A 23,211-nucleotide genomic window follows, 5' to 3' on the forward strand; every position below is an offset into this window, starting at 1 on the left:
AGTGAAAAAGAAATCATAGGAACTAAGGAGCCCATACAAGTCCTTTTAGGGTTTGTTGATGAATATGGGAGGATCTGGCTAAAACAGTTCAATTTCCCAGCTCATACCCAACCTCATTTCCAGAGACACTCCATTTGTAGCTAACACAGATCTCGAACTGTAACATCTTAATGCCAAACTAAGGTAGCTCAAAGTCAGCAATGGATTACTTTCAGACTGCGAGCTGCTTACGTATGGCACTTGTTCAGGAACTGCTTGGCCCTCAGGTCAGCACCAGCTACAGCTGCAAATGGAGAGGAAGAGCTGAGGGAAGCCACCACCCTCCAGCCATTGCTGTTTAACCCTCCTGCACCCCCGGTCAACACCCTGAGGTAGCACAGCCTCTTTGGCCTTTGCACTTTGCACCGCTCTTGAATAGACCCCTCGGGACTACAGGAGATTTGGATTAACCTCAGGCAGCTCTTTGCTGAACTGAGCCCGTGAGGACCACGTCAGGAAGCAAACGGGCTCTCTGCGCTCCTCCGGGCTGCTGCGAGACAGAAAAACAAGAAAAATGTTCCAGCAAAGCCAAAGCGTGTTTGGGTTTGCTCTAAGTCGGGAGGGAGCCGAAGCGGGGCGGGGTGGGGGGGGCAGGAAAACAACAGGTGGCGCAAAGTCAAAAGCCTGCAGCGTTTCCAGGAATCTCAGCTTGTATTTTAGAGGTAAAGTTACACTTTAATCCCGGTGGGTTTCCTCGTTCGAAGCGTCTTTCTGAATATTTATTTGATAAACAGGCTGTGAAACATTTTCCATTAGACCTAATCGGAGAAGAATTCACCTTCCCCTTTGCAGCAAGCCTGTCCTTTGGAGAAGACTAATCAGTTTAATTTAGACCGTGGCTTCAAACTACTTGTGTGAAATCGATGCAGGGCGCAGCACAAACACGCTCCTTTGTTGTTGGAGCCACATTCACTTCCCCTCAGCAGCTGCCCATTAGAAAGCTGACTGCGGAAAATCAAAGCAAGCGGACCCTCAGATGGGAATGTATGAGGGGCTTTGGTTGGAGCGATTTAAATACAATCAGCACAAAACCACCCGGTTTAGAGAAAGCTTGAATTAAGGCTGCCGTGGCTGCTGGGAGTCTGCAGCGCAAATGTTTGGTGTGAAGTGAGGCTAAAGGCAGGGAGAAGTCACATGCTTGGCCTTCATGTCGTGTCAGCTTACAGAGCTGGCTGGGCTCGGGAAAGAAGAAAAAAAAGCAAGCCATAATACAGCAAACCTATTAAACCAACACCTGTTATAAGCATCAAAAATAAAATCAAGCTTCAAAAGACAGGCTCCGCACCTTGGGTAGGGTTCTATTAATATGCGAGCACGTTTTTAAAATTAGCATATGTGGGAGATCACGAGACTAGAAAGAGAGAGATTAAAAAGTTCAGGATTTGGTTAATATTTCCATACTGGGAAAGTATTGAAGAAACCAAATGCTACAGCCAGAAAGAGTTATGGGGTTTGCTACTGAAGGACAGGCAAGGTTTGGTGTCAGAGACAGGCCCTGCAAAGAGAGCGAGATCAAAGGCACCGTAACAGGAGACGGATCACATACACTGTGACTAACCCATGCCTGGAATTACCTGCCCTCCTCCTCCTCCACCTTCTCAAGTCAGAGAAGATGGAGATTTAATATTGATCCTCCTAGAAGCACTAGAGAAGATTCAAGACATAGGTTCCTACACTCTCACCCAAGATGATCTGCCATCTGATTTTAGCCCATCACTCACTACACACACAAAAACAAAAATTGAAAAGAGTCATAGTTTAAAAGTGGAATGCAAAGTCTGAGCAATTTTCGTGACAAGGATGAAGGGGAACTGATAACATGGAAGATGTGTTTTGTTTTTACAATAGCAGCAACATAAATGTTTGTTTGTTTTGGTCATGTTATTACAATCAATAACTGAAGATCTGTCCCAAGTGCTTCTTATTAATGTATGGAAAGAAGGAAAGAGGAGAATGTCATTGAGACCTGGATGTTGACTTTGATTCAAAGTTTGCACAGTTTAACAACGCATAACTTGCATGATTTTAACATGTTAATCATAAATATTTTTTTTTTGCTTCCAAAGACTTTTATTCCAGAAAGATTCCTCTGCTGTACTGGAACTTGTGAAAGATCTGCTTTAGAGTAGCGAAGCTCTCTCTGCAGCAGAAGGTGAAGTGAACATACAGGTGACATGCTGGAAATCTGCGGCACACTATCCCTGTGCACGAGACCTTCCCTAAAAGACTGAACTGCTCCAAGTGCATGAGCCCTCACACTTCCCGGCTGCTCTGGGAAAGTCCCACTAGCTGTCTGACACTTTGCACTATTGTGTCAGCCTTGCCAGGATAATCCACGAGGCTCAAGATTTTGTACCATTATAAGAATGTACATTTTTAACGAACACAACATGTGCTATATTTGCTTATGGGAACAGCCTCGCTGTCCTTTCAAAGTAAGGCTGCATGGGTTATTGTCCAGGCAGGAAACAAGGATGCATAGAAGCAGCCCCCACTTTTCTCAGATGCTCTGAATCACTCCTTCCCTGAGGAATCCTGGCGGATTCCCAGGCTGCCGCAGATACAGCTCTGTTTGTTCAGGTGCTGGCTGCACGCAGAAGAGTAGAGCGGTGGCAGCCCAAGCAGCCACTGCGTTTTAGGGTCAGCCGCAAAAAAACCACCCAAAACACACACACCAAAAAACCCTCAACCAAATAAAAAACAAGCACCAAAAAAAAAACCCCTTGTGTAGTTTTTACAGGTATCCTACCTTTTCTCTAAAGGTTTACATGCTCTGCCTGAGTCTGCATGCGAGCAGCTTCCCTCTCTCTAGTACTCCTTCCAAAAAAAAAGCCTTTCTAAGATGCAGCAAACAAAATCTGTGACCAAATATACTGTTTTCATTTAAAACTGTCATACATAAGTGTGAAGCAAGAACAAGTTGATGGAGCTAGTCCAACTATATCAAATTATGGCAGAAAGTCTAAAGACATTGCCCCATCTGCAATACATCAGCTTCAAAACTGTATTTCAGAGGCATTTCATTCATCAGGTTATGTTCTTGCCTTGTGTTGGTGAGTTAGGATGGACAGGCGTGAAGCAAACTACCCATAGCTATATGCAGGCTGGGACACAGGAGATTCAAGAAAAAGTGCTTTTCTCTTTTTTTTCCTTTTTTCTTTTCTTTTCGAAAAAGATATGCCACCTTTCATGGAGAAGTGACTGCATTTCTGTTCCAGGTCATGGACATTTGGAGTCAAAAAGCAGTCTGGGAGATGGGATTTGCTCATCCATCCCTTTGGATCTGGGAGCAGCAGCCACCTGCAAGTCAAGTCGGTGACACTGCAAGGGCTGGGTTACGAGCTCCTTATTCCCACAAGCAAACTATTACTCATGCAAATAGTTCCACTGCAGTCAAGAGGACTATTCATGTGAGACTGGTGTGACTCGAGGGCTATGTTTTCACTATCTATTAAGGACTACTCTGTGGCCACCCACAGGACCAAAACTCATCTTCCTTTCACATTGATGGACTGCAACCGTTGACCCTGGTGCAGGCCAAGCGTGGCCTCAGAGCACCCTTGGGCCCTAGGCACCTGAAGACAGGCAGATGTTATCCTTCCTGCCAGGCATGCTCTTGTAGCTCTTTCATGAGGCAGCCACATGGATAAGAGCTAGGCAGAGATGAAGCACACTGTTCAGGAGCTGTTCTTTGAGGCAGCTGGACATAACCAAGGGCCTGGACTTGATGAACATTCCTTAAGGGCTTTTGTTGGGTTCAGTACAAACAGCATGAAGGAAAGCCTTTCTTCCAAAATGCCCAGAAACACCACATCCAGTGAGATACATATTCTCTTATGATATTTCTGCACTTACAATGTTTATGCAAACTTTCTGACTTGTTAGATGCCCTTATGCTGTGTGTTTGATCCATTGACGTAAGTGATGTAATTTTTAAAAGCTCTCTCCCTCACTTTGATCTGCATTTACTCTCACTAGACTTTTCTGACTTGCCACCATATGATTTTGGATATTTTTTGCAATATGCAACCTCCTCAGCCTTCGGCATTCAATCCCATTAGCACAGTAAAATGTGTGGGATGGGCAGGATTAGAAGCTAGTCATCTTTAAAACAGAGGCTGTCTTATCTCCTCTGCAGATTGCACAACCTGTTATGCCATCAAAGCAAATTAAGATTCCTGAAGACAAGACAGTCTCTGTTATGGGTACAGTCCCCCCCATCAGCAAGAGGGTGGTTCCAAGAAGACCAGAGTTTCTGCTCTCTTCTGGTTACACTGGATGTTTCAATGAAGACTGTACTCCACAGAGGCTTTTCAAATGATGTATTCACAAAGAGCACAGATCCATTAAAAAGGCTGTATAAAGCATCTTTCATTGTCTGTCACAGCCTCTCCATAAGGAGCTTTCCTGAACTTTTACGAACTCAATACCAGAGCACAACCTTGCCTCCCTGTGCGCAGCTCTACCTCAAAACATCTCAGCAATTATCTTCAGAGTCACTGTGTGCATCCCTCAACGGGACAATGCACCTGTGAGGCTCGGGGCCAGGGATCTTCAACAGAAGCCAGTTCTCTGGCACAAGGGAAGGAGAGAACCTCTAAGTCACTGACCATAATCAATGCTGGTTTTGAAACAGCCCACTTGCGAACGCTCATAGCTGTGCTAGTCTTTCACCCCCTTCTCCTTCAGCTCTCAGTCCCAACCACTGCTCATCACCCTCCATCATCCCACATTCCCTGACCTCAGTCTGGAGCAAGCACTGAGAAAGGCTCCAAAGGAGAGGCCCTGATGATGCTGAACTCTGCTAAGAAGGAGCAGAATTGTCCTACAGGAATAGAAGGAAGAGAGTTATATAAGGTAAATGGCAGTTTTCATACAAGAATGCAGGAAACCACATGGCTCTGCACCAACTGTCTGAAAGGGGTTGTGGGGCTCAGCAGAGCCTCTTTGAAGGAAGGGCTGCATCAGTATTTGAAATGGGTTATTCAGTTGCTGGCAGATGACAGTCAGGTCAGTGTTTCTAAGTTCTACATCTTATGCCTTTGGTCTGCTACTCTCTTGCTCCGCCATTGGCTTTTCCTCTTCCACTTTTACCTTGAGAGCTTTTTTCTGCTGCTGACACATGCCAGCCAAACTCAATTTTATATCACAAATTAAACACATAAGCCAGTTCTTGAAGCCAAAAAAGAATCCAGCTTCACCCCCCCTGGTTTGCTGCTCTGACGAGTTCCTGCTCTCAACGGCCCCACACTTGCACAGCACCCAGCACAAGGAGCCACTCCGTGTCAGGGCTGCTGCCTAGTCCCCGCATCCTTTTCACTGGCCTCCAAGATGAATCAGGTCTGTGCCAAGGAGGAACAGACACCAAGAATCAGATCCAGCCCAGATGTGAATTTAACTAGCCCACAGCAGAGGCTGAGCAGCTATCCTGTCCCACTCCCAAGCAGAGACAGCAGCCTCTTTTCATTTTCATCGCAGGAAAGTTTTGTGCTTCTAATCAACAAGGGCAGCATTTTCATTTGAAAGCCAATAGGGTCCAGGATCACAAGGCATGTAGGCACTTTTATCCTTAAATCCTGATGCTGATTTTAGTTTCTCTTTGTGTAATAAATGATCAAAGTAAAGAAGATCCACCACAGCCTAGTGAGTGCATGTGTTTTGTGGGTGGCTTTGTTTTGCTTTTGTCTCTCCGCAGGAGTGAGGAGGGGAAAATACACAAGCAGAGAAGCAATTTAAGCGCAAACCAAATGTAATGACTCTGCCCATGATGCTGGGACATTAATCCAAACTGTAATTACAAGCAGATTTCTTGATAGCATGCACTGATTGTGCCTGAAAGCCATGATGTGACATGGGGGCTTTTCCCACCTTTGACAGGAGCACAATGAAAACAGGTGGATTTAACTACACAACAGCTCTGTGACCCTAATGCTAAGGCAGGTAAATAAAGGACGACACACTTAAATACGTCTGCTCTCCAGACCAAACTAACTCTCACGGAACTTGCAGCAGAAGTTGCTAAAAGACTTGCCCCTTGAAGAAGGCAGCAGTTGGAGAAACACGTTTTTGACTGGCCAGTCAAAATCCTGTTAACACTTTAGAGATGTAGATAGGCTGGTGGTTGTCTGTTCCAACATGACACACACTTGTGCTCTGTTGAAAGGGCTTATCTGTCTTGTCAGCAAGGTCACCAGAACACGGATAGCCTCTGGGCAGACTCCACTGTGAGCTCTGCTCGGCTGCGACTGTTCAGCCTGCAAGAAAGAATAGCTCCTATGTGGAAAAGCAATGGTCAAGTTAGCGAAGAAAATAGCTCTTCTTAACAAGTCTAGGCACCCTGTTACTAATAAAGCACGCCAAGTAGGATGGATGGCTTTAGGAAACTGCAGAATAACTGTCAAAAGATCCAGGGAACTGAAAATTCGAGCTCTGAAGTAGAACCGCTATTGTGCTAAGCCAAGCTGGTGTAAAACACCATCTCTTCAAGCTTCCCTAGAACATAACTCGTAAAATCAGTGGTAAGCATTTATCACCACTTAGCCAATAAGTTCTTCAAGCTTCTTTAGTAAGACCATTTAATTTTTCAGTTCCTCTTTTTCTGAAAAAGATGACAGCTGTCTCAAGAACATAATCTGGAGGGAAAATAAAAAGTCTTCAATAAGACCACCAAAAGGTGTTCCTTTTCCAGGACACCGCAAAAATTACAGAAAGTCCAATGCCTTTCCTTGGTTGTTTATGCGAATCGCCCCTCCATTCAGCAACTGCTTCCACACAGTGTGTGATCTGCAGGATACGGATTGGACAGGAGAAAATATTTTAAGCCTAAAAACAATGAACCATTTATAGATTCTTTCTTTTGTCATCAACTCTTAATTCTTCCCCTCTCCTCAACGTATTTTTCTCTGCTCAGATCTGACCACTAAAACAGTTGTCTTTTCACCCGTATGCCCTTGCATTTTCCACCTTCATTTTCCAGCTACCTTTGCTATTTTCCCTGATGTGCAATTGAACATTAAATGCCTTGACAGGCAGAACACGTACTCACCCAACCACTTATTCCCAATCAATATTCACGTGGAATTCCTGTTAACAAGCAAGAGTTATGCACACACTTGGAAGGGAGGGTGGCCTCTCAAGTGATCACTTCATCTAAAGGTATGACTGATCACTTTCTCGTCTACCTTAACCAGCAGTCAGACCTTCCATCATGTGTACCCCCAGCAGGGCTGGTTTTGCAGAAGTAAGATCATAGCTTTTGACATGATCTCTATTGTTCACCTGTGCAAGTAATCAGGGAACTTAACATGGGTTAAAAATAACAGAAAATCCAGCACAGTGTCAGCTTTTAATTCAGTTAAAAATGAGCTTTCTAGAGATTTTTTTTGCTAATATTTTCCAACCTAGACATAGCAAGATCACATTTTAGTTAGCAAACCCTATTTACACTAGTGTTTCTTTACCCTGAATTACACACTATTCCTAATGGTGCAGTGGAAGCAATGATGGAAGTGCTAAGCATCGTACAGAGCAGAAGGTAAATGGCAAAACTGATGTTTTACTCACTGGGCTTTGAACCACATGGGCAGGACTCATTTTTTAACACCTCTGCTGAAACAGTTTTAGCCTTGTTATATACAGAGGAACTAAAAGACACTGCCTGTTCTCAAGCCTTCCAGGACGCTTGAAGGTAAACAAAATGGAGAGATTTTGAAAGTACTTTATGGCACCGCAGTTTAAAAAACAGAAAAAAAAAATAATCCAAATTCTCCCTCCACCCCTGTACTTACTCCTTGCTAGGGATCTATCTGGTGCTCTGAGCAAGCACCGCTGGCCTAACAACCAGGATAAACTGACGACTGATATTGAGGACTAACTGGGCAATCTCAGTAGGGAGGAAAGCACAGAAACAGTAACACATACTTACAGTTCCCTGGTTTTGTGCAGTTTTGTTACAAAACTGAATCAGCCAAGCTTTCAGAGAGAAAAATGGGTAGAGAATTCCACACAGAAATAATTTAACTTGCTTTTACTGCAGCTGCAACTCTGCTTTTACTCACCCCTGAGCAAACTAAATTGCTATTACTAGCAGTTTTGGTGCAGGAAACTCCAATATGCTAAAAAAACTTTCAACTCAGCAAGTTATTTATGTTTGAAATCTGCTCAGCCTGTGAAGACTAACAAAGGAATTGCTTTTGTAGACATGTGCGTTATTTGCCATATGCCATTAAATGAGACAGTCAATCTACCACAGATATTAATAGTAGCGAGTTTGGGCTATTCTAGGGCTCAAATAGGAGGCTATTTTTCATATTGACCTTAACAAAAGATCATGGTCGCAAATGACCCTAACAACTAATCTAGGCTTGATCTGCAGAGGGACAGAACTTGGAAACCATCTTGTGCATTGTACATGACACGCACCTGCCCTCAGACAACGCACCAGAAGATGCTTTATATTCATGAGTTACATCTGCCCTGTGGCAATTCCTGCTCTTCAGCTCAGAGGACGCAGACCTACCCAAACAAGAATTTACTTGGTCTTGGGGTGTAACAAGTATGTGAGACACACACAAAAAAAGATACGGTTCCAGTAGTCCAAGTCCTCATCTTGTGCCCCATCCTACAAGACCACTTGTGTCCTCTCCTTTGTTTTTAGGACAAATACTAACCTCGCACGGCCTGCTAAGCAGCACACATGTCAGAGCAGACCTAGCCTAGCTCAAAACAATTCTTTACTTGCAGAAGAAGCCACCATGGCTGCACAAAACTGTTACCCTCCCTAGCAAACAGATAATAAAGTGGCCTCAAGGGGTAACTAGTATTCAACGAGCTGCCACCAACTTTCACTACCTTTTTCCTCTGGCCAATTTTAACACTGCTCTGTACATGCCCAGATTGCTTTCTGATGCTCTTTTGTTGAGCCTGAGGACTACGTGCTTTACTGCTGTTGCTTGTCTAGAAGAAATGATTACTCATTTCCCTGGAATAGCCTCAGATCCTTTGCCGTTTCCATGTGCTCACGTTATATCTGAAAGCTCGAAGAGGACATACAAACGATTAGAACAGTTCCAACAGCCCAAAAGAGAAGTCAAAACAGCGTCTCTTCTGGTGCTTGGGAGCACATGATTAATGAGAATTTCCTCCACTGGGAAAGGCTCTTGCAGTCTTTGGCCTCAAAAACTAGCAGACTTTACGCACCAGAGCCTTACTATGAACTCTGAGCAAAACAAACAGGAGAGGTAGGTTTCAGAATATCTTATGCCTGTACGTTGTTTGCATACTGAACAGCCCGACTGCCCTTTCTCTTCACCTTTCCACATCAATATATTCACATTTAAAAATAGAAGCTGAGTAGCATAGCCTGTAGTGTGGACCAAATCCTCAGAAAGCAGCTCTTTCTCCATCCTCTGAGGGGAACTGCCTGAGTAAACACTGGAGAACTGGTCCCTGTCGATATTACAGTACGTAAGAACTGATTCAAGCAGGGACTGGGGGTGAATCTACTCCCACTGATGGATCTACACCTGCATATACCACTTCTTCTTACTTACCAGAGAAAGTCTTCTTTGTGCAAGTAATTAGGCAGCATGGCAGGCAGCGTGGTTTTCTAAGCTGCCCGAGACACGTCCTGCACTCAGGCAGACCCTGCTGACTCCAACCGGACCCTGCACACGGCTGCGTCTGAGTCATCTACATTTTGTGCTTATGAGTACAAAACCACTTGCTGTGATCCAGATGGAATTAACAGAGTATTCTCCTTATTTCTAATTGTTAGATCATCCTTTTCTAAACTCCAGCAAAGATGACTTGCAGACTAAGTCTCCTGGGGGTCAAGGCAGTTGTTTTGTTTGTACAGCAATTAGCACAGCAGGATCCCAGGCCACAAATGGCCTCCAAGGCTACATCTATACCATCGTGTTAGCTCAAACCTCAAGTCTTCATTTAAGCCCAAGTTTCCCAACTATCAACACCGCCTACACAGAGGTTTATACTCTGGCCTAGTCAGGAACATGAAGTGAGCTCACACCTCATGTAGAGACCAGCTCAGGCTTGAGCTGTGCTCTGTAACAGCACGGATGCAGCAGGTTTGAGTTCCTTCCTCTGACGGGGGGTCACCAGAGAGGCTGCAAGAGGCAGAAATTGAAGCTGCAGTTCTCCTGGTAATTAGCTGAGTCTTCACGATCTTAACTTGAAATGCAAAGACGAGCTGGAGTCACATGTCAACATCACCACCTCAGCTCCTGGGAAAGGCTTGCGGAAACTAAGGTGTATTTGCTAGATCATACTTGGATTAGCAGAGTGACTGCTAGCATTGTTTCAGCTAACATAGCACGACACGTTTGTCTTGGGTGAAAGCAAAACAGCAGCTCAAAGAATCTAATGGCCCACACGGGTCTTTAGAAAGAGGCTCTGCAAACCTCACTTGACCACGCTAGTGAAGCAGTGCAAACAGCACTGAAATAACAGTTGCTTTCCCAAGCCTTCACTAAGAAAGCACAAGGCAACAACTCCAGGAGGAAGACCAATAGTATGATCCCAATTCTGTCACGTTAGGGATCTCCAAGACCAATCAACTCTAATCCAGGACAAAGTCTAATGAGATACAATGAAAATTAAAGCTAAAGTGAGACAAGTAACAAGAGTCACGTTACTAACAATGTGACTAATTTAACCAGAATTATAGTGAAATCCCCAATACTTCAGGGGAAAAGCTCTCCAAGCAACCATGCAATCCAAATGGAAACATTACTCCTGATGTAGGAATTATTGGCTGCAGTCTTTGACCTGTCTTACCTCTGATATCCAGATGGAATCTACTGAGTACCCTCCTTTTCATGAGGACCCTGCTGCCCCAATTGGCATCTGAGCTCACCAGTCCTTTCAAGCAGACCTAGCATGTTCCCTGCCACTCCCAGTTTCCAATTCTCCATGTATTTAGTTTTCAAATTTTACATGATATAATTTTGCCTGTGGCAGAGTAGATCACATACCCTTCTCCTACTAGCCCTCTCTGTTTAATTACAGTTTAATGTGAATTGATCTTTACATTAATGAGCCTGTAAAGAAGATTGATTTTCTTCAAGAGACTTTTATGCTCAGTTTGGCAGCAGAGTAGTCCTATTGATTTCGCTTTCCTCAGTAAACACGCTGCAGAGTGTCATTGCATCCTCTGTGAATCAGCTAATCCTATTTCACACTCTTTTGCTTCAAAAATCCCTATTCTGACTTCCTTGTTATCTGTGCTTACTCAGAGCAAGATCATGGGGACAAAGCATCTCAAACAGCTCTGACTGTTGCTACCATACAGCTGACTGCTGTGGGTCACTATCCCCTTTGTTGCTAAATGGTTGGGGGCTTAAAAGACTTACAGTGAAAGTTATTTTTAAGTGTTTAATCTGTTAACTTCCTTAATTCCTAGCCAGCTAAGGATGTGGCACAGAGCGTGCTCTGTTTACCACGCCTGCTTCAGAGGTCTGGTTAGCAGGCTGAGCTCCACAGCTGTGTAACAGCCCGTGCTGGCGTGCCTGCATCAGTGGATGCTGACTGAACCAGGCTGGCCACCTTGGAGCCAGGGCAGAGGACAAGGATCCATCTCTGTCATCCCATGCAGAGGACAAGGATCCATCTCCGTCATCCCATGCAGACTTCCCAAAAGCCCTCCAGGATGCATTTACGCACATGCAGGTGGGTGAAGTAGTGGCAGAGAAGCCCCAGAGTAAAGGGCTGAGCTTGCACCTGCACAGAGGTTTTTGGGAAACCCATAGTAACAGACCAACACAGAGCTGATTACAGCTCAGGTTCTCCTCTTACCTGGCACGCTAGCAAAGCTAAGAGACTCCTCACACAAGTTAGTCAGGAAGTTGGATATAAACAGACTCAGTTCTGCTGCAAAGAAATGGTTTCTTCCATCTTTCCCTTCCCCACCAGATCAGGTAACAGAGTCTTCTCAAGAGCATACAGAGTTAAGACACTGGAGTTGCAGCAGAACATTGGGAAGGGAAATCCTCAGCCAAGAGCATGTCAGTGAAAACATCCTGCCATCAACTCCCAAACGTCCAAGTCTAGGAACTGTAGCTAAATTACAAATGCTGTGGGAATTTTAGGCAAGATTCTCCTCTCAGCTACTCCGATGTAATTTCGGAATGAATCCAGATTCAGTCTCTCCCCCTCCCAGCTGAATTTCCTGGCTTTTGTTTGCATTAACAGATGTTTGCATTTAATGCCTGTCTTTATTTGGTCACCCGTACATAGATTATTTTTCCCTTCTGTTCTATTAAAAGCCTTATCAAGTCCCTTATGTTTGCTCTCGTTGAGATGAACAACTTTGGCAGTATTTTCAACGTTCAAGGCAAACAAACTGACTCTTCAAGGAATAATTAAACTGAACTAAACTTCATGGCAGTATATTAGGGCATAGCATGTTTGATACATATGTTATGCCTGCATCCATCTGCAGCCTGAAACATCCAAAGATTTGCAGAAAGCCTTGAGAATTCTCTCTCCGACAGATTCCCACATGCTTACATATGGCCCACGGTCCACATGCACGTGGGGTCAAGCAAGTTTTGGGTGACGGAGAGAGAACAGGTATAGGAAACCCCAAGACAGGGAATGCAAAGCGATCGAGCTCATTAAAAAAAAACTTTATGGAAAATCTGCCATACCGCTACACTCAAACTCCTTTCTCCCAGCACCAAAAGGAGAGAAAGTCTGTTTAGGAAGAGCAGGAGATGAAGTAACTCATTCAAAAGGGCTGTTTTGAGTGACAAATATACAGCCCTCGCTTTTATAATGCATTCACAGCCCTTTGGAAATACTTAACCGCATGCAATATACAAAACCTACTTCAGAGGTTTGTGAGGTAAACACACTTCACACATTTCTAAACACTGGGGAAAAAAAGGAAATGTATTTATTTTTCTTTAGCAGTAAGAATACACTGTAACACTATATACTTAAACATAAACCAGTTTCTCAGTACACAGTCTTTCATTATGAGTCTTCACCCTGGGTTTGGTTTGGCAGCCTCCCCAATTATTACTTCACAGATTTGAAGGCCAGAAGAAACCAGTATGATCATATAATCTGATTCCTTACATCACAGAAGGCCAAAGAACTTTACCCAACAATTTGTGTATCAAGTCCATTAACCTAAAGTTGAACTAAAGGACCATCTTTTAGGAAGCCATCCAATTGATTTAAAGACTCCCAAGGATGGAGAAAGCTTCGCTTCCTCAGCAAATCATTCCAATGTGAGTTAGTCAGCAACATCGATTAAAGCAGGTACTTTAAAACATCTTTCAGATTATTTTTACCTCTGATAAAAATTAAAAGGAAATGCAAGGGGGAAAAAAGTGGCATTCTCTGAAACAAGCTAAACAAAGAGATCCTTCTTGCAGAGGTATGACAGCAGCATTACAAATCCCACTATCAGAGTTATTTATGTGTAGCAGCTGAGGAAAGCAATACAGATTTCTGGAAAGTGATACTAAGCAGGTCTGTTTAGAATACCGTCCTTTTATCATTTGGCTTTGTACCTTCCCCTTCCTTCTGCACCACTCTGAAATTTCAGAGGAGCTGTAAATCTACTGCCTTCCACCAGTCATTATTCCTCCTTTGCAAACTGCTTATTTCATTTCAGGAATAAAAACCTCAAAGCTCTAGCAATTTGGTCCTTTGCCAATGGCTAAATTAATAGCAAAAATAACAACAGGGGCTTGTGAAACTCAGATCGTTTATAGACTTTGTGAGAAAAAAAAGCCTATTTGGGGGGCTTATAACTATATCCTGGATAGCGAATTGTATGCAAGCTTTCCACCCATAAGTCAGATTTCTGGAGTTTTTTGAATCCCAATGTGTAACACGCTGGGCTACGTGGCAGGCTGGTAAGCTCAGTTCAAGTGGCAGGCAGATGGCCTCTCAAGTCAGGGGATCGTGCCTCGAACAAGGGACCTTGCTTGGAGGGAATTACTGCCCCGCAGCCCCCAGATCACGCATCCAGGCTTCACATGTGGTCATGCAAGCAGGGGGAGGCTGCAGGAGGCAGAAATCAAATAAGGCGGTTTCACACCAACTGCATGTGACACATTTGACAGGTCTGATAACTGCTGAGACACAAGCCACCCCTCCACCCAGAAGGTGAAGTGGTTACTTATGGATTTAAGAGACACTTGTTAGATCTAGCACCAATGATAGCAGAGGAGCACTTTGGCTCTTCATAAGCCCTGCAGGAACACGGTATACCTAAGAACCAGATCAAAGGCAACCGTATCTCAGACAAAAGCTAAACTTGCTTCGCAACAGGAGTGAGATACGGACACCAATTTGAAGCTAAGATCCCTAAACTGAATTAAGACAGTGAGGGAGTTCTGCTTTGCATATTTTAACACTGCCTAATGGAAAAGCAGGAACAGTGCCAGTTCATTTCACCCAATTCTGTCCTTGATTTAAGTAATAGGAATGTATTTTTAGTCAACAGATCAAGGTTGTTTGAGTAAGTCAGAGCCTTTTGGGCATGAGAGGTCAATCACATGGTGGTATGGACACAGGCATTTTCCACTACAAGGAGAAGACAATCCATGGCAAACATGGACACCTGCCTGTGACCACGCACTGCAAGGCCATGCACACTGGAAGCGATCGCTTAAACTGTTCAAGCACTTTGCTGGAGTCCGTATTAGCTATAACCACTTCCCCTTCCCAGGAACTTGGGAGGTATCATGCATACCTCAGCAAAATTCCTTCTCGGTTTGCATTACAAGCAGACACATGCAAAAATAATTTTAGAAATCCACACTCTTAAGGTACTAAGTTTGATATTATAATGTCTTTATTCCCTTCAGCAGCGTCCTCAACCCGAGATACTCGGTGGCAGACACACAAGGGCTGTCAGGTGTCTAACACTTCTGCAGGCATTTAAACTACCAAAGTTAAGAACTTGAAAGCTTCTGCACATCTAGACTTACAGTCACCAATCACCCTCTCAAAAGAAAAAAATAGAAAAGGTTGAAAGAGACCATAAAAATGTGTCTGGAATGAGTTCCCTGAAAGATTAAGATGTGAATAGTCTCTGGCTTTAACAGAAAGAAGAAATGTTCAGAACAGGGCCAGGAAAAAAAAGAACAATAAAGAAAAGGTAAAGTTATATACTGCTTTAAAAGCACAAGTATGACATAATGGTTGAAACCCAAAGGCAGATGAGAAAAAATAATTTTACTCAATATGCAACTAACCTGTTTAGTTTACTGACATGTTACCACTGACCATAAGCACAACATTAATTGAGACCAACCCCGCACAAGTCACTCCAGAAGAGTTTCTTAATTAAGGTGCTAACAAGCCCAACAATGAGACGTGAAGAGTCAGCAGAAGTGGGTGGGACACACACAAAACTCTCAGTCAGCAGCAGCTACACCTACCCCACAAACAACAGCCCAAAAAGTGAAAAGCCAAAGAGGCAGCAGCAACTTACAGGTAGAGGGAGCGGACGCTGGAAGCAGCGGGTCCCAGGGAGGGAATGGCGGTCAGCTCGTTGTTGTTCAGTCGCCTAAAACAAACAGAAATTAGTTGTTGAAGAAAGCAGCCTACGACCAAGAGTGCGGGAGCAGGGGATGGCCACGGCACTTCCTTATCTACCCCCTCGACTCTTTGGGAAGACTGATATGGTGGCAGAGGCCTCCATCTCAAGGGGTTTGTCTGCGCCTGAGTCTCACCTTATCCTCCCAGCCCAACCTTTTAATAAATGAGAGCCCCCATAACTGGTCCCCGCAGTATCTTCTTTCTAAAAGTAAGGCTTTTTTCCCCTTCCCATCCACTCCCTTAAAGCGAAGCCAAGTGCCACCGAGGAAGGTGGCAGCCCTCCATCAGCCCGAGTTTCCACAGTCATCAGGGAGCCGAGCCCAAGATAGGAGGCTGTTGGCACCTGTGGCACAAGGCAGCCGGGTCCCGCTGCCTCAGGACAACGAATTCATCTCCCCCCCCAAGGCGGCAGCCCCAGCTCAGCCCGCCAGGCCAGGCCAGGGCGTGGGGCCCAGCAGGGTGCTGTGGCGGTGGGGAATGGCGGCCTCAGGCCTCCTCTCCACACCAGGCCAAGCTCTGGAAATCCCGCAAGGGCAGCCCCATGAAGCCAGCAACACGCATGAAAAAATAGCGCTGGGCACAGTAATGCCACCAAAACCAGGTAACCTGCTCCAGCAGGCTGGCTGGGGAGCACCATGCAGCCCCCCGGGGCTAACGGCAATTGCAGACAGGGCCCTGCTCCTGGAAACGCCAGTACAAAAATGTCCCCGTCAATGGCCTAATGTTTGAAGTGTTTTTCTGACTGAAAACAGATCCTTGCCATGTGACCGGCTCTTCCTTGGTTTAAAGAGCCCTTGTTTGTATGGTGAATTAGTCAATTAATTACTGTAACAGTCGCTTGTCTGGCTGCTTGAAAATTACCTAATTTCTTAGCCATCTTGCCCGCTCCCCCACCGCCGCATGCTGAAGCCATTAAAGCCGAGCGGGGCAGCACAGGGCAGCTGCCCAGGTCCCCCAGCCGCCCGCGGTGGGCTGTCGCTGGAGGCAGAGCCTTGACGGGTCTCTCCCCACCGCCTGCTTCCAACTGTTTTCCCCTCCTGCATCTCCAAAGGATCACGATTCGGGCGCGAGAAGCAGAGCATCCCGCAGCAGGTAGGGGAGCACGGCACAGCTGAGGCATGCTAAGCCGTGGGCACAAGTTGGAGCAATCCTAAATTACAGTGGTTTGGGGTTGTTTTTTTTCCCCTTTAAGACTATTTTTGGCAGGTGGGAGAGAACAGCGATACATCCATCCCAGAACTTCCTTCTGATTCCTCCGAGAGCAGGCAAGATATTTGATTTCATGAGGAGTTCCAGGCACTGCTGGGATAAAAGCTTTCCTCAGCCTCGGCTCTGCCTCTGACATTATACCCGTACCTTAAAATGTAAGGGAAAAAAGCCAGATGCATTGCAATTCAGCAAGGAGCTCCACTTTGCAACTAAAAGCTCATTGTTGCTCATATTATAGCAAGGTCTAGAGCTTTCAGAGGTACAAAGCAAGCTGGAAAGAACATTAAAATGCTTATATTCGTGCCATGTTTTCATTAACTGAGCATCTTTTGGAAAGGCACAGGAGAAGGAGGATAATTAGGCCCACCCTCTGCTAGCCTGGGTCAGCTCTGGTTAAGCAGCTCCAACACCGACCGGCGTCTAACAAGTGATCAAACCCTCCTCTGACATAAGTGTGATTTTCATATATCAGCCTCCTGTCAGGTCAGAAGTCAGTCAGAAGTGGTTCTCCCACCTCATTTTCTCTCTTGGCTCACAAGCACCAGTTGCTGATGCAGAGCAGACAGCCAAGCTCAGTATTTGCCTGGGATTTCCCTCTCATCTTCCCCTTCCTCCATGTAAAGGAATAAAAAAAAAAAACCCAACCCCAAAACAGAACAGCCAGGCTCAACAAATTTAAACTTTCAGTCTCCTTTCTCCTCCCCAGCCCTCCCCTTTGATGACACAAACCCGCTGCCTCTGGATGCTAAGGCAGAGGAGGAGAGGGGCCACCCGTATAAAATATTTACGGTCCAGTTGCCAGGCTGGTGTCAAGCTAAAATGGAGCCTACTCAAAAATAGCACAGCTCTCCAGAGCTTTCAGTGAAAGGCACTTTAGAAAATAAAAGGTGAGTTGTTTGGAGAGGAATTTTAGCACAGTTACTACTTCTTTGTTACAAATGAGCTTGGAAAACCTGAGAGTCATGCAACCGTCACTTTCATGGATCCCATGATCCATATGACCTGAGGAAACCCCAGAAAGGACCACAGGGCCCACCGCACAGCAGCAGTCTCCATCCCACCCTTTCAACCAAGGTACGAGGATGGACGGACCCCAGAGGGAGCCACCAAAGGGGACGAGAGAAGATATAGGTGTCCTGAAGGAATAGACAATGTCACACCCGAGCCCCTTCCACCTGAGCCTCCATCAGCACAAAGCTACTTATCTCAGAGCGTGTGGGATCATGGGGTTTCATATCACTTTGAGCTACTAAATTTCATCCCACACAGACTTAAACTTTTAAGGTAAAAAAAGCTTCTTAAAAAAACACCACAAACAACTGCCTAAACCCCGAGAAAGGGAAAAAATGTAGGGTAAAAACAGCTACTACTTTATTACCATCTTAGTAAAGCAAAACAGAGCATCCAAGATAAGCTACTAAGTTTAAATCTTTTGGTTTACAGAGATTTCCTTAAAATTAAGGGAAAACAAAGGTTTTCACAATATATCGCATTAATTATTCACATACAGAGACACACACAGAGCTTTGAGCCCCATCTGTAATGCTCAGGAACCACAGGCACCGTGTCTGAAGCATCATGGGAGGTTTCAGGTCTTATCAATGCATCTATTATTTGGGGCAATCTCTTTCCCTGAGGGTGCCTTGGTTTGCCCAGCACAGCGCGTACAGCAAAACACTGACTTGCTCTCAAGACATGCCACAGCATGATGCTTATTTCATGAATGTTTGTAAAGTGCTTAAAAAAAAAACCAAAACCCTCAGAAAGGAGATGCTCTGGCAGTACAGATGTGGTTCTCTTTGTGAAATGCAGTTTATTTCAGTGGTCTGTGGTTTAGCTGTTATTCAAAAGCAACCAAGATTGGTAGATAGGGCTTTTAATAGAGCTTCTCCCCTCACACTTTCCAGAGCCTGCCTTCCAGGCTCCGCTCCAGACCTTTGCCTCCCTTCCAGTCTCCCATTTCTGACTGCTCCCTTTCCCTCCTACTCACTCCTCTGCTCTCTCCCTTTTCTCCAACCCTGCCTTTCTGACACAGCAAGCAGCTCTTATCGGCACCATTACTTTGTGGGCTGCATTACTTACCTCCCCCGAACCCTGACATCTTTTTTTAGCAGCTGATTGTTCAGGGCTTATCCTGCTCTCGACGCGTGCAGCACTTTGCACAGGGAGCTCCCTAGCTAAGGAATCAGAAGCCACACGCATTTCCCAGCCCCACACCCCCTGAAGTCACATGCCTTCAGGCACTTCCACAAATAAAAGCTATTGCTAAGCCACAGTCATGTTAGGATAATTCTAAAGTCTCATGGGATCAGGGCAGTGATTCTCTTCTTTATGCACAGAGTAATTTAAGGCTCTCCGCAGTTTAAAGAAAAGTTGAGAAAACACATCCCGTAGGCAGCATTTTGCTCACCTGCATCACTTTCTCTCCCCTCTCTGACTGCTCTGTAGGATGATTACGGGTGAACTGATTGCAGAGCGCTGCAGCGCATATTCCTCACTTAGTCATGGTCTCTAGCAATAGTCATGATCCCTAGCAAGTCCCTGCTGTTAGTCTAAGCAGGGGAGCCAGGGGCAGTTGGGCAGGGGAAAGATGCTACATTAATCCCCGTGGTCCAATCCCGCAGACATTAGTCAGGCAGAACTCCCACTTGCAGCAGACTGGTTTGCCTATTTAAGAATCACAGGATCTGGCCCCTCTACGAGTCCCAGAGCCAACACTTAATGAAAACAGACAGAGGACAAGAGGAAATGTACGATATACACAGAGCGCAGTATTGTTTCTGAAAGGAAATGTTTTCTCAGTTTCCCATGAGGCATCAGTAGCTCTTCAAACAGAGCCCAAACCTCAAGTATGCCAGCGATTCAACATTCAAATGCAAGCTCATTACCTCAACCCACCGCTTGCAATTTCAGTCACTTTCGTTTTTCAAAACCCAAAAAATCAGAGCTCCAGGAATCACTGTGAATAGCTGACAAGCGCAGCTCCTCTGCGAGTGTAACTGCGGAGCATTTACACAGATCAGGAGCTAGGAAATCCTGCTATTCCCTAAACAAGGTTTCCTTTACCAGCAAGGGGGGTCTGGCACAGCCACTCAGACCTCCACCACCTCCTTCTCTTCCCCCACCAAAGCAGAAGACGACTCTGCTGTTTTAGGCTCTCCTAGCAGACTTCAAATAGAATTTGTTCTGATTCCAAGAAGAGCACAAATGTCTGAGAGGAGGAGACACAGTTAAGTGCTTTGTTATCCACTACACTACACCTTTGTTTCCTGGGAGATTTGGGTTAGGTTGGCATCAGGTATCACCATCCAGGCTGTTCTGCCTTGCTTCAGGGTTATCCTTTCAGCAACAAGCTTTGTGTGTATGTTCAGGTGTGTTAGCTGAACTGTTCCCGCAGAGCATTGCACAAGACTGAGGGAGGAAAACTCCAATGATTTCCAATAACAGCTATGCTGTTTTAATTGGGATGTTGTGTTCTGCTAATTGATTAGTTTAAAAAAAACAGCACAGGTACAATATGGAGGAAAAAAACTCCACACGAAGTCAAATCTGATCATTCAAGTTAGCTAAAGGAAGGTACTGTCTTGAAAACTGTATACAATTTCCTCCTGGCCCACAAGCCGCCCTGGCAAAACACAATTAAAACCTTTGAAAGAATACTTACACTTCCTGCAGGTCCAACAGCCCTGCAAAGGCAGAAGGATCAATCTCCGTCAACTTGTTGTAGCTCAGGTTTCTGTTAAAATAAAAGACAGTGGGATCAGCATCCTGCAGTTACCGTGCTCAGCAAAACAGTCATCTTAATTATTCTGGATTGCACTGGGAGGCTGGGTTTGTTTTTAGCAAGAGCACTTAAACATGGCAGAGCAGCACTTTTCTGCTGAATACACGAGTGAGTTTAGTTCTGTGATCAAAATGTTATCTAGCTCTCCCTATGCTTTTTCCCTCTTTGGCATTAGTGTGGTTTTAATTTGTCTTTATATTACACAATTACATTTATTATTCTTCCATTGGTTATTCACAACCACAAAACTAATCACAGATGAATAGGATATTTCCTGACAAATTAAAGTCTGAACTGAAACAATCAACAAACCTTCTGCTGAATATTTTATAGCTATATTCACATAGGGTATTTTTATATACCACTGTGTGTTATGTACAAAATATACAGACATAGGTATGTACACTTACTATGTGTAAACATAAAATATATTCTATATTTTCTAACAAGATATTATTAACATATCACTAAATGGCTTTTTAATCGGCAGTTACAGCTTTCAGACAGTCACGTAGTAATACATGCCCTGGTCCTCAACAACCCCAACCAAAGCTTTCCAGCTACCTGACAGTCCAAATCTAGATCATATCATAGGCACTCCACTGATGGACAGCAAATAGGTTGTGCTGTATTATCTGAAAACAGCTGCTGGGAGAGCAGATCTGCCTCGCAGGACATCCCTGTTTGGAAATACAGTCAGAGCTCAACGTGCTCCTGGAAGGAACACACCACGAGGACTGCTAGGGACAGCAAACAGACAAAATAATGCAAGTAAAGTACCAACTCTGAAAACCGCAAGCAAGCACTTTGCCACGCTCTGCTGTAGCATCATACGGTGCGACAGCAAAGTTTCCCCTCCAAGATGTGCACTATCAGCACACCACGCGCGACAGGTCAAACCTGTAGCTAGGGACTTACCAGGAGAGCACAGATCAATTAAGACTAAGTGACTAATGATGCGGAAATTAACAAGTGGCCTAATTAACATGATGTATGCAGTGCTGGCATGTTCCTGTGACTGTGTAGTCTACAGCGGGAGGAGGCAAATTGATGGGCGGTAGCAAGAAATGCAACCGCAAGAAGCTGTAAGGAAATTGCGAGGGGGACCTACTTTAATTTTCCCCTGCTCCACACCCTGCTCTAGGATATTATCCTGGGTAAAATTCAACCCTCTTGTCTCCTCCGCAGGGAGGTTACACCCTCTTACTGCACCTCTGAACATGACCCAAAAGATTCATGGCCTGATTTTAGATAAGCCCTCAAACATTCAGCTGCTTATTCAAACCACCAAGCCTGTCTGACTAGAAAACTGGCCAATCTTCCCTGGTTTGTATATTTTCTTTGTTTTAAAGCTGTGCCCGCAGAACCCAAGCAGGTCTGGAGCCCAAACAGGTAAACAGGACCTAAGTCACCGAGGCTCCTACTGAACTTTTACCCAGGCTACATGACCCAAGAGCTGAGCGACACAAAAAAAAGGGCAGTTGCCAGAAGAGCATAGACAGAGACCTCCTGTTTTAATTGCTCCTGTTAGCCCACTGCTCTTTTTGGCAATGCAAAGAGGAATCTAGGCCCACAGCAATGCCTACGAACACAAAGACTTGAAAGACTACAAAGCTCACCAACTTCACATGATTAGAAGGAAGCGATAAATACTTCTTTTGAGCTAAAAAGCAATTATTGATGACTTGCCCTTCTACAACGCATTTATGGGAAGTCCTCAAAGCATTCCCCTGCACACAGGAACCATTCGATAGTTCTCACACAGACGCTGCTCTCCATCATTTCAGAGCAGCCAGCTCTGAAGACGGTTCCTTGCATCTTGCCTGAAATGTTCAATTTTTGCCAATACCTGCTGTGAAACAAGGCTCTACAAATCAACAGCACAAGCTGGCTCTTAACGGAACCTAGACCTGAAGCTACATAGGAGTGTAAAACCTAACCAAGCATCTAGTTTTAAAATATGCTGTCCTGTAAGCCCCTACTGTCTTTTAAAACACTCAGGAGACCTTTAAATCAATACCAGCCTACAGCAGATATCCATTTCACTATGAACTCAAAGGCATTTATCTAAATAAAAGTCAAACTGCAGTTTAAACTCAGAGTGCGTTTGAAAGCCAAGTCCATATTCATAGCACAATTACGAATTAAAGTGCAATTTGCCCACAGATTACATTACTACTTTTTTTTTTTTAAACCACACAGCAAAATCAAGTTGGAGCTTGTCCCTGCCTGATGTACAGGCAAAAAGAGAAAATACAACAGGTAATGTCCTATAGGCTCAACACAATAAAGATAAAGCTGACACAGAAATGCTAGTGACAAACTGAGGGGGAAATACAACCACGGTCATGACCGTGCATGATTCCATCTGTTTTAATGTATTTCTATGCTTTCTATTGCTGCAAATCTTTGCATTTCTTAAGGTAACATGCTTATCCTCAAAACATTCCTCTGCAATAGGCTAAGAGGCTATTTTATGAACCTCTGAGAATCGCAGGCACCAAACTGATCATCCCTACACCTGTCAAAGGGAACAGATCCCTGGCTTAGCCAGTGCTCAAGCACGGAGTAATGCTGATGTGAACTTCAGAAGTTCAAAA

The 23,211-nt window shown here is 44.7% G+C and overlaps 1 protein-coding gene across 1 annotated transcript in view; it reads right to left on the minus strand.

Moving 5' to 3' along the window:
- LRIG1 (leucine rich repeats and immunoglobulin like domains 1) overlaps window positions 1-23,211 on the minus strand; it is a 96,051-nt gene that overhangs the window by 37,977 nt on the left and 34,863 nt on the right. The window contains 2 exon segments of the mRNA XM_074603396.1: window positions 15,512-15,586; window positions 20,492-20,563. Coding sequence (XP_074459497.1) covers window positions 15,512-15,586; window positions 20,492-20,563 — 147 coding nt within the window.

This window comes from Larus michahellis, chromosome 10 (assembly GCF_964199755.1).
Source record: "Larus michahellis chromosome 10, bLarMic1.1, whole genome shotgun sequence".
In the NCBI taxonomy this organism is placed as follows: domain Eukaryota; kingdom Metazoa; phylum Chordata; class Aves; order Charadriiformes; family Laridae; genus Larus; species Larus michahellis.